Here is an 18,536-nt window from a genome sequence, read left to right as displayed (position 1 = left end):
TGGTAGATAAGCTACGTTGAAGCTAAAATCGAAAGTGGAATGCAAAATTTTAGCTGATTTCTTGATCCTTGATTCTCTCTACAAGACAAGCTGCAAGAAGGTCTACCGTAAAGCTTCAATCGAGTCCTCAGTAAGTAATTTATGTCTTAATATTTTTAGAATCTATAGGTAAACATAAACCAGCCGTATTGTATAAGGGTTGCGAAGAAGCGATCCAGACTCCACCTCAATTCGCAGCAAAGTTGCTAGCAAAATAAGAGACACTCTAAAAATCCCTCTAATTAATAAAGCCGCTATAGAGACAGGATCATAAGAGCCTTAATGCCCCAAACACACCACATAATCCACGGCGGCATAACACCCGCAGCCGCCCGCCGCGCATCGCTCTTTTTTTTTCCTTCTAGTTATTCTAGTGTAAATGCATGGCGCCTTAATATAATCGAACAACGATATTCGTCGAACGATCGAACATTTTTATTCGAATCACGAATCGTCTGTCGAAATCATCAAAACATAAAAATAAAACAAAAACAAAAATGTACAAAGATGGCTTGTTGGTTCTTGGGCAGTTTTGATTTATTTCTTGACAAATTCGACAAATTTGATTATCTCCGTACTTCTTTATCATACAGTCAGGAACAGTCGCCTTATTAGGAGATGCCTCCTGATTAGGAGACGTCTCCTGATTAGGAGACATGTAGGTCGCTTGGGGTCGCTTGATTAGGAGACCCGTCTCCTAATAATTACCGTGAGAGGTCCTAAAGCAGCCAACGCCACTGCCTAATTCCGACCCCCCAAATAACTGTTTTGAAAAAAAATTCTATGTTTGAGCATGAGTCTGCTAATGTCACCCATTTTCGGTTTTGTTAACTTTTCAACTTTAAGGCTCCAGTGAAAAATCTAGGTGCATGCAATAATGATACCAGCTGATGTTTTTTATCAGTCTTGATACTGGCAAGCTTAAACAGTCATTTTTTTCACTTTACAAAGTACACAATTTTTTCAGGACAGCTTTTTACATCAGAATGTGAACGGAAAATGAGGTTTTTAGCAAATTGTCTAAGTTCATTATTTAATAATCTAGGCCAATCATGTCTGATCATACTTAATTTTTCTTTTTATTACAGCCAAGGGATATGAAAAACAAAATCTACAAAAAGATTTTTCAAAATGAAGTTTTTCCCAGAATAAATGCAAAAAGTTGCGGACATAACTTTTTTCGTTCACAAAGTTATGTCCGCACACAATTGATTTGCTAGAGAAGTGGAACTGTTAATATCTATAGTTATTTGATTTTTAACCCTTCCCATCCATTAGAGAACCAAACCAAGTAACACTAAAATACCAGTTGTCCTTCATTGAAAAATATTCCATTTTGAAGTGAACAGGGTACGATTTCCGTTCACAATTTTGAGTTATGTCCGCACATTATTTTATCCTTTAAATTTTCAAAGGAGTTATTCTTACTCAACTGAATCATTTTTCTATACCAAGGGTCATATTTGGGGTCATTTTATACAAATTTGAAGTCCCAAAGGCTATTTGTTGGGAGACGGTGAAAGAAAATAGTTTCTCCAAAAATTAGTTATGTCCGCAACAATAAGTTATGTCCGCAACAAATCATGAAGTTTTCTCAGCCCCCAAACACCATTTTTAGGTTTCTTTGACAAATTATTGCATTTGAGGTCATTATAAGTTGGTTAAAACCAGAAAAAAGTCTGATAATTTTCCCATTGGCAGGCAGAGATTTCAGTTTTTTCACCTCATATCATATGTATTTCATGTTGCGGACATAACTATTTCATCTAAAATGTTGCTGATAAAGTGTATTTGCAAGCTGGCATGATGTTTTATTATATGGAAGTAATGCTTAGGCTATTAGAAATAGAAAACAAATACTCTGATGCCAAGTTGAGGTCCAAAATTAAAATTTTAACAGAAAAATAACCTTTTTGTTTCTTTGAAAATGATGGTTCTGAGCCTGCGAGCTTGAATAAAGGATAAATCATGCATTAATTTGCATATTAAATTCATTGTGTAGTGTTCACACAACATAATCTACTACACATTCACTTACAGACTGGTTAGAATTGCTCCAATAGTTCAAACAGGGTGGCCAGCGATACTGGAAATACTTGAAAATACTTGAATATACTGGAAAAAAATATTGGTACTTGATTATACTGGAGTTTTTGAAAAAATGCCCATTTTTCCAGTATATACTTGAAAATGATAAATTGGAATACTTGAAATACTTGAATTTCTTTTTTCAATCAAATCTTCTATTTCCAGGGCTCTCACAGGCTGTTTTGAAGTATAAATTTTCCAAAATTTTCTATTCGGACCCAACCATGGTGGGTCCTCCTGATAACAATGTATTGTACCCTATTTGTAAGGTTAGACATTCTTGGTTGGTCTTATTCACTTAACCTATTTGATATGGCTTTTTTTAAAAAGATGAACCTTAATGGGCATATAAAAAATGAAAAAAAGTAAAAGCAGAATCTTAGATATTCTTCAGCTCAAGTTTTATTTACTGCAAGATAACCCTCATTGAGAATTTCAAAAATCTAGCCTTTGGAACATGTATTGAAAGAATATATCCAATGTGCACATTTCCACTCTTTCTCTGCCAAATGGATATCTGATATTTGCAAATCAAGCTACTGCTGAAAAATGGAGCCCATGGTAAATGAATTGTGCAGGCTAATGCTAAAGCGGTCAGGGAAAACCTGGAAAACCTGGAAAAAGGGCTATTTTTAGAAAAAGTCAGGGAAAACATGGAAAAGCCAGGGAATTTTGTAAAATTCTTCAAAAGTCAGGGAAAAGTCAGGAAATTTCTTTCTAGAGTCCCTTGAAATTGATGGTTTTAGCCAATCTTTGAATCCCTATTTTTCAAAATTTTCTTTGTCGGACCCAACCATGGTGGGTCCTCCAAGTAATCATGAAACCCACTAATATCAGGACACTTGACCTATCTAAAATTGATGGTAGTATTTTTGAAAAGTTTGAAAAGTAGTGACATGAAAAGTGCTACATGAAAAGTGCTCGCCAATTTTCTATGTTAAAAACTCTTGCTAGAAAATAAACCTTCTGGGAGCAGTGAGCCATAGGGAAATGATTCTAGAAATAAGAAGTTGAAAATTGGGAAAATGTCAATTTTTCAGCAAAGTTTTTGATCTGACTGAATTGACTAAACTCTTAATTACACAGTTTCTTCGTCTGCTCCAACTGGAAATGTCTTAAACGTCTTGAAGTCTGATATTTGAAGAAAATACTTCTGATAGTCTCTAGAAAACATTCTGGAAATATCGAGAAATTTCTTCCTACTACTTAGAATTGCAAAAGAAATTCTACCCACTTCGCTCGCAACCAAATCTTCTGATTTGACAACCTTGCTACGTAAGCTGTTAGTAATAAAATTCTAGAAATTAGACAACCGCTGTTGTACGCCATGGTGTCATAAATCCACTAGTTTCTAGAGCACATTTTGATCTGTTGTTAATTTGAGAAAATGTCAAAATAATTCTGGCATCAGTGACATTATTTTGTGCACACAATTTTGTCATAATATTTTTAAGAAAGGGAAGCCCATAAAATTTCTGGCAAATTTGAGGATCCGGATATCCCTATTCTAACGAAGCAACATACGTAAAGTTCAAAATATACTTGAATGTACTTGAATTTTGCACCTTCATATACTTGAAAATAGCAAAGATATACTTGAAAATTATCAAAAATGCTCCAAAAAGTACTTGAATATACTTGATTTTCAATGACTAAAATCGCTGGCCACCCTGTCAAAACAGAGTCATATTCTGTAGCAAATTGTATGTTGCGGACATAACTATTAAAGTATTTTATCAGATTTTTGACCCCCTTAAGCAGTTATGCTAACACTTTGACAATACTAAAGAGTTAAATTTGTAAAAACCATGCATTTCCTTGTTTTTTTAATTTTTTGTGTTCTCTAGAGGGTTGTTCTTCTATTAGAAATATGAGAAAGTTCTAATATCATTGATAAGTCTTCTTTTATTCTTTTCAAAGAAAAACATGTAATAAAACTGAAATCAAACCAAACCAAATCTTTTGGTTTTATATTGATTTAGTCTCTATAATATTCCTTAAATTTTGGCAATAGAAAAAGACACTCCAAAATCTTTAATTAATGATGTATAATGTTCTATGGTTCTACCCTAAGAAGAAAAAGTTATGTCCGCACACACAGCATTATTATACATTTAACCCTTTCTATTGAAAAAGTTTAGTGACTCTCAAGGAAAAATCATATTTAATGATTATGAAATGTAACAACAGTTGATGTCAAGCTCAAATCTTAACTTTTAAGATTAGATTTTTAACAAAAAATTATGTATGATTGGATTCTCTTTTACAAATAAATCTTCAATTTTCAGGAAATCATAGTTACAAAGACCTTTCAAGACAACAATTTCAATGATTAAGTTTTGGTTCAAGTACAGCAAAGTATTAAAAGCCAATAATAACTCAATTTAATGTTTATTGCTGATTTTAAATCAAATTTAACAAAAAGTTATGTCCGCAACCAACAAGGTTTCATTTTCTAATTTTATTGGCTAACTGAAATATAGCAAACTTTTGGTTTTTTGGAAGCCTTGTGATGAGTCCTTCAAATCTAGAATGAAATTACCTGACCATAGCCAGTTTCTTTTCACGAAGTCAAACTTTATGGGAATATTTTTTTAGTTTTAGATTTTATTTGAAAAAAGTGTCAGAATTTGAAAAATATGCCATACTGGAGGGTAAAAATTGCTTTTCAATGCAGCTTAATATAATAGCCATGAACTGAAATCTAAGACAAGTATTAGATAATGCATATTTTATCTCAAATAAAGTGTAAACTACAAAGAGTTTTTTGCCAAATTTGTCTGATTATAACTACTCTAGGTTAAATTTATGGACCAAGCCAGTTTGATTAAGCCCTGATACTTATGTTTTCTGAAAATTGAAGTCATTAATAAAAGAATTATCCAGGAATAAAAGTGAAATTCAAAACTTTATTTTTTCCAAATTTTTTCACCTATTTGGGTGACATTACCAGACTCATGCTCGTTTACAAACATTCTCTCTCCAAGTTGAACGATAAACTATTGCTAGAACAAGATAGCTGTAATGTCAAGATGTCAATTAATGTAATTAAAAAGTGTGAGTTGTAAAAATAATCACCTTTTATTCTGGATCAGTTGCTCATGTTTAAAACGATAACAGTTTTGTAATAAAAGTGACTTGTGCAGGAAAAATACGAAACAACTTGGACTGGTTTCCATCAAGAAATAAACAGACTAAATTGTAAAAATGGCGCGAAGTTGAAAAATGGGCGGATGCGGTAGCACTTAATTTGAATAACAAACATCGAATCAATGAGGCGGCAACTATCAACGCCCTCTTTACCACCCATAAGTCCGGATGTTTATTTACGGAAGGCCCGCAATCGGATAGCTCTTCATTTAAGTGTACTCTTTGACAACATTATCTTTACTAGGATAGGAGCAAGGTGTCATGTAATACATAATAATTGTAATATACGTCGTCTATTTGTATTCTTATCATGTAATATATAATATATTGTAATATACGTCGTCTATATGTATCCTTACACAAAGTCCTGGCCCCTCAATCAAGCCAAGTGCCAGTGTAAAGTAATAGAAACCAGGCTTGATTACGTAACGTTTCAAAATGAGCACGCTCGTACACAGACCTCTTTTATATTTTCTTGTGCTTTGGACAATCAAAACATCGCGTTACTTTTTATGATGCTGTTACTACTGTTGTCATTTATGACGTTGTGCATATTGCAATAAAAAAATATGTTTTGTTATAAGAAGCAATTATTGTTATTTGGTTCAATTGGTTCAGTGTATCAAATCTCTCAGTTTAGTTGACACTTTGGTATCTTCGTTGCGTCACAGCGAAAGATTTGTTTTTATTTTAGTTTGTATCTTTGAAAGACCCCATCGGCTTTAGGCAGTGGTGTCGGCTTTAGGACCTCTAACGGTAGGAGACATAAAACTTTGATCTCAATTTTAAGGGCTTTAGGCTTTTCCGCGCATTTTGAAACTAGTTTTAATGGAAAGAGCAGCCTTGAATTGGTAAAGTTTTAAAAAAATTATTAAAATTTCTCGGTGCAATCGATCACAATCCTAATATAATGCACTACAAGGACGCCCCTCTTGATTTTTTTCATGTCCACCATTTTTGTTTTTGAGACGCTTTTGTTCAGAAGACAGATTCTTACTTCTGATTGGTTCTTATGGATTACTGTATTAGAATTGTGATTGATTCCACCGGTGGATTTTTCTGAAAATCACCATATGGAATTTTTTGTGCTCTTTCCAATGGGAGCAACCAAATTATGCGCAGTTTCTTCGTTCACGAGATAATTACACCCGTCTCCTAATTAGGAGACGTGAACCTCCTGATTAGGAGACGGGTCTCCTAATCAGGAGGCGTCTCCTAATAAAGCGACTGTTCCTGACTGTCATAGAATATCCACTTGGTTTTGCAAGGTAATATAAGTTTCGTTCATTAAAAGAGCACCTCTCCCGCCCGCCCGCGCAACTTGCAAAAACCTCTCATTAATTGACCTTATTTGATACTTGATACTTGCTGTTAAAAGTCAAGGGATGATGAGGATACTTTCTGTCAACGTTCAAACTAATTTTTTCCATTTAACAGCAAAATAAACATTTAAAACTGAAGAACCACTGCTTAGATTGCTTAGATGCATGCCGCCCGCGCGGCAATTTGATCAACTTCAGATTTTAAGTCCGTGTTTCGGCTTCCGGTAATTTTGTTGCTGTTCACTGTTAGGGTACACCATTTTAAAACGGCATTTTTCATAGTCCTAGTTACCAAACCGAGAAAGTTTTCGTGGCTTCAAGCCAAACCATTCAAGGTCATTTTGATAAAATCATCGGTTTGAAGATGTGATTTATATAGCAAATTTTATAGCAAATTTTCGCTTGGGATAGAAGTTAAGGTACGTGCACAATATAGCAAAACTGCTTCGCTCATAAATTCGCTTCGCAAAAACACATCACTTTTTGAGACTTATCCCCGCAGTTTGGAATATTTGGCAAGTTCCTGTACAACAACGACCCACGGCATGGCCCAAACATGTTCGGGCCTCTTGATTAATACTTTTTAAAAATGGCCCGCGCGTGGCCGGCCGCGCGGGCCCGCGCAGTTTCGGACCATGTTCGGGCCAGATTTTCGAAAACTTGCTACGATCGCGCGTGTAATTTCAGGACCCAATATTTATATTTTAAATTCCTTATTTTAGCAAACAAATTTAAAGATCTTCATCTTTATTCAAATATATATTGTTCAAATATAAAAGTTAATCATCTATTTTCCAATTAAGTTAGGAAAATTATTAAAAAGAATGATTTGAATCTTATACATAATATGGTCTTCTTTTTATTCTTTATCCCGTTCCCTTTTCTTGTGGTCTTCTCCTATTCGAAGCAGAATTTTTCACCTGGATCGCTTTTTGTACTGTTATACAACTTTGTGAATCAAACTGGTATTTGGAACTTTGAATTTGTCTAATGAAAATATTTAACAATGGATGATGATAAACCAGGAAAGGAACATGGCCCGAGCAAATCCGTATCAATTGTAAATACATGGCCCGAACATGGTCCGAACATACATGGTCCGAACAAAATGTTCGGGCCGATTCAATAATACTTTTTTGTGGCCTGAGCATGGTCCGAACAGGCCCGAATGTGTACAACACGGCACGGGCAGCGGGGCCGGTGGGCAATCAAAAAAGTCAAAATAGAACTCTTAAAAGAAATTATGTTTGCATCTTTTTTTACCGGCTTTTTGCCTAGATGGTATTGCCCATATCCGATCAATCAAACTTGTTAAACCAATCAAACAATCAAACTAATCCAATCCATCATATGATAGACTATATATATAGAAGAAGGATTAATAAAGTTTGAATAGTACCGTGAGATTGGGTAACTTGCATCAGTGGAGGCTAACATGCATAGCCCTCAAATGAAAGACTTGGCTGGTCATTAAAATACAAAGTTAAATCAAAACAAAAATGGTAGAGTAGAGCTGCGAGCGGAGCTGCGTAGTTGTAATTTAATGACCAGACAGGTCATTCATTAGAGGGCTTTGCATGTTAGCCTCCACTGATGCAAGTTACCCAATCTCACGGTAGTTGAGTAAAGAATTTATTGATAATCAAACCTACGTACTAGCACTCACAGTTTCTGCAGCAATATGAGTTTAACTAGTTAGGTCAGTAAAAAGTTTGATATTAGTTCGATCGATAGTATTAAATCTGCTCATATGTTTCTCCTCGCCACTTGCAACTTGCAACATATCTGCTCTCTTCTAGCAACTCCAGAAGTCACGCAACTTCTGTTGACGACAAACCAAATGTTTCAATTTTCCGCGAACTTTGAACCCTTCAAACTTTTTTTCTATCTATGTTAAAGCGTTCTGGTTTTTACTAAAAGAAAGCCCGTGATCTTAGCTTTTCAGCGGTATATAACACTGTGGACACGGGTTAGACGGCAAATTGGTAAAGTGCCAAACGTTTTGCAACATTTTCAAAATTGTTTTTGACGGGAGAAAAAAAAGTTGCAACTATCGATGAACAAATGTTTCTGGAAATGGAGGAAAACGTAGTTGAAGGCTGAAACTTTGTACGTTTATCAGAAAAAGGGTGAGGAATTCAAAAATCACATTCGCTAATTTTAGTTCTTTCATTTTCATGTAGTTTTTTTTCACTTTTTTGCTTCTTTAGCATGGGAATGTCCCAAAAAAAAGTTTTCATTTCTGCTGAAATGGATTTTCTTTTCATTTGGAGTTTCTCCTTTCAGAAAAACTTATTTACTTATGACTTTTTGTTCCTCCATTTCCAGAGGCCCCTTGAAAATGAGTCCTACCACCTTTTTTGACTCATTTCAACCTTTTCCAAGCTACTTTTTTTCAAAAACAAAAATAAAACAATGCAATGTCTTCTTTTTTCAAAAACAAAAGAATCGCCAGATTAAATCAATATCATCAAAAATATGGCGCATATTCTAAGGCTTCACTTTTGCCTAAGAGAGGTTAAAGATTCGATTCGCTTTGGCTTATACTTCATTGGTCAAAGCCAAATTGAAAATGTTAATCAGGATTACTTTCGATAACGGCTTTCACACTTTTCTTGTATCCTTTCAACCATAGATGTGGGTTTTGTTGGGGCCTAGTATTATTTGAAATAAATAATAATAAATTACTGTCAACTTCTCTAACTTGGGACGATTGGTCGAAACATGGGATTGTGATATCTGGCCCGTATTATCACTTACTGTTAAATCTCTTTGACAACAATTTGTTAACTGGCTATCGCCTGATGGGATTAACAAATATTGAGTGTGTAACTTGCTGTTCCACTACAGATTTTTTTCATATTTCGATTAAAAAGCCTACTCAGTGCAAAATCGATTTCGTGTATTTTATAATTTCTCGTTCGCATTGACTCAAATAATTAATGACTTTGGAGGTTCGGTGAAATGGTGGCTGAATTGCCATCCCATGATTTGTCAGCTATAGTCCCAAGTTAGAGTAGTAATATAATAGGCCAGGCAACTTTGGTAGGATTTATTTCCTTCAAATCCTACCAAGGAGATTCGCTTCCAGCCGGAAGGGCTTAATATACTTTATTAGCTTTGACCAGAAGCTGATATACGGTGGGGGAGCAGCATGCACTTGTTGAACAAAATTTGGTTATCGAACTGATCGAACCGCAACCCATTGATCAAACTTGACCAAACACTCACATTTTTTTTAAAAATCTTAGAGCTCGATTAATTTTTTTACTCGACCTTTTATCAATGGAGTTTGGTTAGTTCGATTGTTCGATTGGTTCAACAAGTTGGATTGATCAGGTCTGCTAAATAGCAAACATATAAGTATCAGGTAAGTATAAGGAGGGTGATGAGGTAGTCATTCCATTGTTTGAAACAAAGAAGTGATGCTAATCACAAAGAAAACAATAAGAAATGAATGTTATGATATCTTTAATTTTTTAGTCAAAGGCATTGCCTGTCATCACAATTTCTTGTTTTTTTATATACTTTAAAACAATTTAACCGTGCATCAGAGACAATCAATTCATATTTTATAGATGCAGTAGAAGAGAAAATGGGCCTTGTTTCATCTGTGTTATCAAAGTTAACAAAGGTAGTTTAATTTTTTTTATTGTTTTGTAATCTGTTGTAATAGCTATTTTATTTTTCATCTGATTAAAACATCTTTTAATATTCCTGCTTTATTTTTTAAGAAAAAGATAACAACCAAGGAAAGATTGGAAAAAATTGAAGAGGTTTGTTAATTTAGTGCTCATTTATTTTTAAATATGTTTCAAATTCCTTGTATAGATAAATTCGTTTCAGCTTGGTTATTTTTCAATTAGTTCATGGGGTAAACTGGTTTATTTGGTTTCTATCCATTTATTTGCATAAGCCTAAAAAAGCTAACATCGCAAATACAGTAACAATCGTAACAATTGGTACAACAATCATGTAATTTCATTGTTTTTATTCACTTTCCCCTTTTGTAGGATATCGAAAACATTCAAAATCTACTGAAAAGGAATCGCGAAAAACAACGTTCAGCTGTATTGTTTTTACTGGTCACATCAATCTCAATATATCTGATATGTGCTGCAGTGTTCTATTTATTTTACATGCCCAAAAAGTTGGTTGATCGGTTGCTTTTCTTGGTACCATTCCTACTCTTCCCCTTTCTGTAAGATATTTTTTTATTTACACTTTATGCCAACTTGACTTAAAGCAGGTCCAGAGACTAATTTGTCTTCAATGTGAAATTTTCTTGTTGTGATGATTTTGAATTGATGTTAAATTCTGTCTTATTATCAATGACCTATTTGTTAAAAGGATATGTTGAATGTATAATTATTAAAGAGAAACTACTAGATATTTCGGAATTTTTGAATTTTTTTTCAATAATCATCAAAATCATTATCATAAAATATCTATTACAAGAACTAAATATCTTGCTCATCTTGTTATTTTCTAGTGTTATTGGTTTGAAGAAGCTATTACATTATGTATTTGTCACAAGAATTGCAAAAAATAGTAAGAAATTTACCACTTTTCTATAGTTTATGCTTTTGAATTCAACTTGTACTGTATGTAGTTTTTCATGGACTGAAATTACCTCTGTTTTCTTGGTTTTTGTTTAGGTCGACAACTGGAAGATTTAAAAAAGGAGAAGCAAAAGATTGTAAGTAAGCATTTATAGTATAGCTGTCAGTCTTTAACTTTCTAAACTAAGAAGATTTGGTAGCTTCTTAATATGCATCAGATTTTGGACACAATTTTTGTTTTCTGCACAATGTTTTTGGAGATCCTGCCAAAATAAGCTAGCTTAACCCTTCGAGCATCTTGGGGTGGGGGCAAAGAGCCTCCCCCCAAAAACGAATTTTTTTGATAACTTTTGAAATATTTATCCAATTGAGTTAAAATTTTGTAAGTGTGCACTAAATGTGAATTGACATCTTTGATGAAAATTTTGGCATCATTGATGACGTCATCACCACCTGGGTTATAGGGCAATAATGTCATTTGTGACCTGCTCGGAATTGGATTGAAGTCGTTGTATTGAAGCAAAGAGACAAAACTAACGTCAGAAAAAACACTTTTTGAAGAAACTTGTTGAAAACATTGCATTGAAGCGAAAAGACTTGGCTGACGCTAAAAAAACGTTGTTTGAATGTCCGATATGGATAATAGTAGTAATAGCGTAAAGTTTTTGTTCGTCGTTGTCATTAATTCTGAGAACGCTATTGTTATATTGATAATACAATTTCAGCACAATCGGGCAAATGATTATGCTAAAAGTGAGCATTTTAGGTAAAAAACGGACCGGTCTGTCAAATACCAACCGCTCGCATAACTAAATTTAAATTTTGCACGCTGTCTTAAATGGTCAATATTTATCACTGGTGAAAATTTCTATAGTCAAAACTTCCAGTAGAGTTGGAAGTTTGGACTTCAAAGAGTTGGCAGTATTATTCTGCTTAATCTTGTTGTGACTGGTTTTATTCTGAGTGTAACTTGTAATTTTAGGGCTATATAACTGATGAGTGAAATTGATTTTCAATTCAATTATTTTCCAGCTAGAAAATGTGATGGAAACTGAGACGTACAAAGTTGCAAAAGAAATATTGGAAAAGTTTGATCCCAACAGAAAACTTGTAGAGGTTTGGATGGACAGTATTTTCTTAGTAGAGCTTTTTGTTCATACTATAATATATGCTTCGATCCAATAATAAATAGAATCACTAAGTGTTCGAGGATATTTCCAGAGACATAAAATATGGGGAAATAAACTTCAAAACTTCAAATTGCTACATAGTGTTTCTGTTGGTTACAATCTTTAAGTCAAGCCTACTCTGATGATTTCTTCAAGGTAGCTGCAATGCAAGCATTGTCACCCAAAAATTCAGTTTAGATAGCGAAAAATCACCGTTTGTATTGTTTGTTGTGGTAGATGAAATAAATCTTTAACATCTTATTATCTTTAGAAAGATAAAAATGAGAAGAAAACACCACAACCCCAGCAAGCTAATGGAACAGGTATGACATTACTTTGCTTTTTTCACTATCTAATTTTGTAGTATGCAGTTATTTCTTGGACATGATGTTATCATCTTTTAATTAAATCAACAAAATCTGTTTTCTTTGCTTGAATCTTCACTTTCCCATTTTTCTTGAAGAATTACGCAAAAGGGCTGGGCAACAGCAGCAACCACATCCAAGACAAATGATGACACCACGTCCAATGATCGCATCAACACCACAAATGATGAATAATAATGGAACACCATTCCCACCAAGGATGCCTCAACAACAGTTCCAAGGTACTCCACACTTCAGGGGTAAGAAAATCTCTAAGATGTTTTTTTGCTAACAACGTAATCAGCAGATGTATCTATATATCATTAGATTTATTGATAAATCGGTTTCGTGAATTTGTATTATATCTATATTAGTACAATTTGAAATTGTTTTCTGGCAATATACTCTAAACGGGTATACAGCTTTTAAGGTAAATAGCTACTACCAACCACCAATTTAGAAGGCTTGGAATGAAATAGAATCGGACTCATACAATTATAGAATTCCAATTTTAACTGGCTCTAAAAAGTCTGTTTTAAACTGTGTTGTTTCTATTTCAGACGGTCTTTTATCTTTTTTTAGGGCCACACCCAGGCATGCCTCGTCCAGCTACTCCAGCTCCAATTCTACCAAGAGATAGATCAATCGTCGATAAAGTATGTATTATCATTCTTTGAAGGATTAATTTCAATAAAGGTATTGGCCTCATTAACAGACTTCGCAAACATGTCCCTAGGAAATCTCTGCTAACTATTTATAAATCGTTCATTAGACCTTACCTTGACTACGGTGATATCGTATATGACCGTCAAGGAAATGTCTCTTTTGTGCTGAAGCTCGAAACCATTCAATACAATGCCTGTTTAGCCATAACAGGCTATTTTCGTGGAACGTCTCAGGAAAAAATATATTCTGAACTTGGCCTTGAAAGCCTTGCTGACAACCGTTTTGCAAGAAGAATGATATTTTTCTATGAAATTATAAACATTTTAACTCCGTCTTATTTACGTAACTACCTGCCAGCAAGGGTAACAGCGCCCATTGGTCTAAGAACAAGAAATCCTATTTATCCTCTTAATATACAAACAGAACGTTTCCGAAACACTTCCTTCCCTTACTGCATATCTCAGTGGAATATCCTGGACGATGATATAAGAAACTACCTTCCATTAAAACCTTTAAGGAAATCAATTTATGAATTTTTGAGACCCAGCCAGTGTCATGTTTTTTATGTTTCTGATAATCATAATCAATCATCCTCAATAGGCTTCGTGTTGGATTCAGTCATCTCAATGAGCAAGTTTAGGCATGGTTTTCGCGATACTCTAGACCCTTTCTGTGGTTGTCGGACAAACTCTGTTTAAAATACACTTTATGACATTTTATTCTACATTGCTCTATATATTCCCATGAAAGACAATCACTGTTCAACAAGCTTCATACCTTAGGCATTAATTTTTTCCCACTTGACACCTCAATTTTGTCGGCTACTATTATATGGTGATGAAAGCCTAACTTTAATAATGAACCAAGCAATTCTCTGGTTGCTTTTATGCATGAAACCGGTAGGTTCAGTGGGACACTATTTTAATCTTCTAAACAATCATAGCTCCTTTAAATCTATCCTTTTAATATTATTTGTTCTATTTTTTCTTCTTCTTTTATTTAGTCTCGTACCTCTGGCGATATCACTTAGTGCCTAGCGGGGGGGGGGGGGAAGACTATTTTCTCTTTTGTCAATAGTGTTTTGTCTTATTTGTTCGTCTGTGTAACCCATATCATGAAGAAATAAAAAGATAAAATTATATCATGGAATTTCATTTGTATAAAATCTTTTCGGCTTTCCTCGGGGCATGCTGTATAACTTTCAGGTTGATCAGATTTTTAGTTTTAGGAGGCAAAATAGTCAAAGATTCTCTTAATGGAATTTTATCGTTCGATCTATAGATTGATACTTTAGTGTACTACTTGAATGAACAACTTCTTTTGATGAGTAACCTTTTCTATGTACATTCTCGTGAAGGTGGCAGAGTATTTTGTTGGTGATGGACCAAGTAATCGATATGCACTGATTTGTAAACAATGTGCTGGTCATAATGGAATGGCTCTAGCTGAAGAATTCATGTTTATTGGTAAGTTGCTTTACCGGGTGACGGCAAACCACCATTTTTTAAGTCCAGCCTAAGTTATTTTATTTTCATATCATAATAAAATGTACTGGTCTTTTTTTCAAATCTTTATACTGTAGGATTAAAAGAAAGTAACTGCTCGAATCCAGGAAAAGAGAGTCCAATTACACTTTCCTTAATTCTTATCATGGCATTAGTGTTATGATTCTCTCTTTAATCAAAAGTTATAAGTCGAGCTCTCGAAAATTGCTTACCATTTCCCCTGAGGAAACTCATAAATTATTTTACCATACTTTTATTTTGTACAACATCATGGTACACTAGTTTTGAACTGGATAGAAACCGAGTAACCTAGGAGCACTACGTTTCATTTACCTTTCGATTACACCAATAAAGATGGTTCACAAATTCTCCATTTTCTTTGAGACGTTCATTCACTAAAAAGCTAAATGCACAAATTTTCATTGTTCTAGCATATAAATGCTGTTACTGTGGTATGCTCAACCCGGCACGCAAGCAGCGTCTACAAGCACCGAAGCTAGAGAAACCTAAACAAACATTATCCAGAGAGAACTCAACGTCTTCATTGAACCAAACTCAATCATCAGGAGCAGAAGAAGATGAGGATAGTAAGGAAGAAGGAGAAGATGAAACAAAACAACGGAGGAGTGGTATAAATGAAGAAGAAAATGAGGAAAGTCCAACTCATTCTGATGATGATAAAAATGATGTTCAAGGTTTGTTATTGTTTGAGTTTTGATGTTCAGTGTTTGGTTTTAGTCTTTTTTCAGAAAGCTTTTTTAATTTAAAGAATATATCTATTCACAGACACGTGTTTCGTCCGTCCCAGGACTCATCAATGCGGTTCGGGTAAGCAAGCATAGACTGCTGTTGTCACCAGAGTGCTCAAAACACTAAGTGGCGAGCTTTGCATACTCGCTTGTGATGAACGGAGAAGCAGAGCTTGCTCCTCAACAGAGTCTATAGAATGCTCAAAGAACCGAATTCATTAAAGAGCTATTTAAAGAATACAATTGGACAAGACCTCAATCTTAGTTGCTGGAATTTGAATTATTATAATATTTCTCATCATTTTTTAACCTCGAAATTTTGAAATGGATTTATGAACTCGTTCTACATGGTATTGAGCACCCTTTCAATCGATGTTTATGTTTAACAATAATATACATATTTTCTAATGAGTTTATGAGAATTGTGATACAAGAGTTAAGGTTGTGTAGGACGTTCGACACTATTCATCATATGTCACTACTCTCGGGTACCTAATAGCAGGGGAATTGGAATAAGCGAGGGGGCGGGGTTGGAATAAAAATGTCATGGGAGGAAAATTTTTTTAAAGGAGGCTAATACAGCTGAATTAGGACAAAAGAGGCAACTTTCAAAAACATTTTCCCAAAAATTAATAAGCGGTGGGGGGGGGGGTTGGAGTAAGAATGTCCTTTGTGGAAAATTTTCGAAAAATTTATTAGCGGAGGGGGGACGGCTATTAGGTACCCGAGAGTACAATGACTTCATGAAATATGTAACTTTTCTGTTGTTTTTTTGTACGTAATCATTGTGTATGAAACTATAGTCCTTATAAACCACTGGTCTGGAAGCATAAAGTTTTTTTCTTTTTGTTAGCTTTTTCTTTGTTATTATCAAAAGATGTAAATCGATTTGCTCAGTTTTTGATCACGTTACCAAGTACTCCTCTTGGGATTGGTCTAAGATTTAATCACATGATCAAAAAGTAAGCAAAACAAACTAATTTCCCAACATAAGGTTCAAGAAAGAAACCAATGGAAAGAAACAAAAAGCTTCCAGACTGGGGTTTATTGTACGGACTATGATGAAACGAAGTACAGCTCTCAAGTTTCATCTTGATATAAGATTGCTCCTTTTTTTCTTCACAACCAGGTGACGATGAGCCTGTTAAAGAACAATCTGCTAGCGACAGTGAAACAAATACAAAAGAAAACGAAAATGAAGACATGGCTGAATAACGAAGAGAATGTTTGTTGTAGTTGCTGGTAGTAAATTATTGTAGTAAATGCGTTCGATTGCTTCGTTGAGTTTCTTTGTTTTGAACAGACATTGTTTGGGATCATACATTGTTCGTAAAAAAAGATCATCTTCAATGAAACAATTTCATTTCTGAGAACATTCTTTGAATTTGCAAAACTTATTACAACAAAAAACTTTTATAATTGTTAAAATATTTAGAAGTTAATGCATTAGTAACAATAACTTCACCTCTATAAATGGGCTTTTCCAGAAAAAAATTTTACCCCCACTGTTGAGGATATTGATTTTTCGAAGTATTGAATCCCCTGGATATCCTACTTTATTAGTAAAGACCCCCTGGATATCCACTCTTAAAAATATGCTCAAACCCTGGATATCCTCTCTTATAAAGATGCTTACCCCCCACAGTGGGCCCAGAGGTGGAAATAGGGAAAAAACGAAAGTTAAAATTTTGCTTTATTAATATAATTTATGAAATCTTGAATAAATTTCTGATCAGATGCTAAAGTTTCAGGTCTGTATCTGATTTGTAACTCAAGTTATGTGGCTCCAAAGTTGACTGAAAACCAGATTTTGATGAAAATCAAAAAAAAAAGTGAAAAATGCATATTTTTTAAGATTCTGAACTAAATTCAGCTTCTAAATCAGTTCATTTTGTGTGATTACCTTAGAGACATTATATTCTAAAGAGAAATTGCTTAAAAAGTATGTATAAATGTCCAAGAGCGAGAAAAAACTCAAATTTTCAATCGAAATTCTCATCACGAAAATGCTTAAGGTAACCACAAATGTCCAAATATCTCGAAAACCGCTAAGTGTCACATATCAAACCATATATGTTTTGAAAACTACAGACACTAACCTTTCTAAAAATGCTGGAGTTTTGATGTGACACTTAGCGGTTTAAAAGTTCAAATTTTGCCTGCATTTTCCAAGCTAAAAATCTCAATTTTCATGATAAATCTCAAAAGAAAGTCAATAGTTGAAGTCTACTATTTTCTATCTCATGTAATGTGACCCTAGAGCTCTATGAAAGCCTTTATAATACAAAAATTGTAAGAAATAGTTTTTTGTTGCTCTCCCTCCCCCTATTTCCAAACTTTTGCCATCTGGGCCCAGTGTGCCCCCTGGATATCGTATTTTTTACTTGAAAAGACACTTTACCCCTGGATATCCGCTCCCTTGTAGATATTTAACCCCCTGGATATCCACTTTTGAACAAAAATCGTTAACCCCCTGGATATCCGATATCCTTAATAGGGGGGCACGAACTATTTCTGGAAAAGCCCAATTTGAAACATCCAAATCGCTGGCTATACATGGAATTGTTCAAATTCGAATCTAAAGATGAACCAGTGTTATATTCGCACTTCAAGACCATTAGCCAGGTTTTTCTGTGCAATTTTATCTTCATTATACATTAAAAAGGAAGAAATTTTTCTTTCAGGGTTAAAGGTTTTGTTTTGAAATAAGAGTGATATCGTTTGCTTACTCATCAATTTTGATTTACAAACTTTGAACTGACACGGATGTGAAGTAAGATTGGTCAAAAAGAGTAAAAGAAATACATTTTTTTGATTATCAGCATAATATAACAAAAGGCAGACACTGCCCTGATATGAAATATGTGTCTGATATAAAACGGGAACACTTATGTAAAAATAAAACCTTTAAAGTAACTTTG

The 18,536-nt window shown here is 34.2% G+C and overlaps 1 protein-coding gene across 1 annotated transcript; it reads left to right on the top strand.

The window, feature by feature from the left end:
- Nucleotides 1–41: 41 nt before the first annotated feature.
- LOC136816580 (endoplasmic reticulum junction formation protein lunapark-A-like) lies at nt 42–16,830 on the top strand. Its single transcript, XM_067072916.1, has 13 exons — nt 42–130; nt 10,178–10,233; nt 10,334–10,375; nt 10,613–10,800; nt 11,092–11,150; nt 11,258–11,298; nt 12,194–12,277; nt 12,602–12,653; nt 12,794–12,955; nt 13,278–13,367; nt 14,687–14,827; nt 15,298–15,561; nt 16,745–16,830. The coding sequence occupies exons 2-13, from the start codon at nt 10,195–10,197 to the stop codon at nt 16,828–16,830; spliced, it is 1,248 nt and encodes a 415-aa protein (XP_066929017.1). The 5' UTR covers nt 42–130; nt 10,178–10,194.
- Nucleotides 16,831–18,536: the final 1,706 nt, after the last annotated feature.

The sequence above is a fragment of the Clytia hemisphaerica genome, unplaced genomic scaffold (assembly GCF_902728285.1).
Source record: "Clytia hemisphaerica strain Z4C2 unplaced genomic scaffold, Clytia hemisphaerica genome assembly, whole genome shotgun sequence".
In the NCBI taxonomy this organism is placed as follows: domain Eukaryota; kingdom Metazoa; phylum Cnidaria; class Hydrozoa; order Leptothecata; family Clytiidae; genus Clytia; species Clytia hemisphaerica.
The sequence above is the reverse complement of the archived record's forward strand: the minus strand, read 5'-3'. Positions and strand labels throughout refer to the sequence as shown.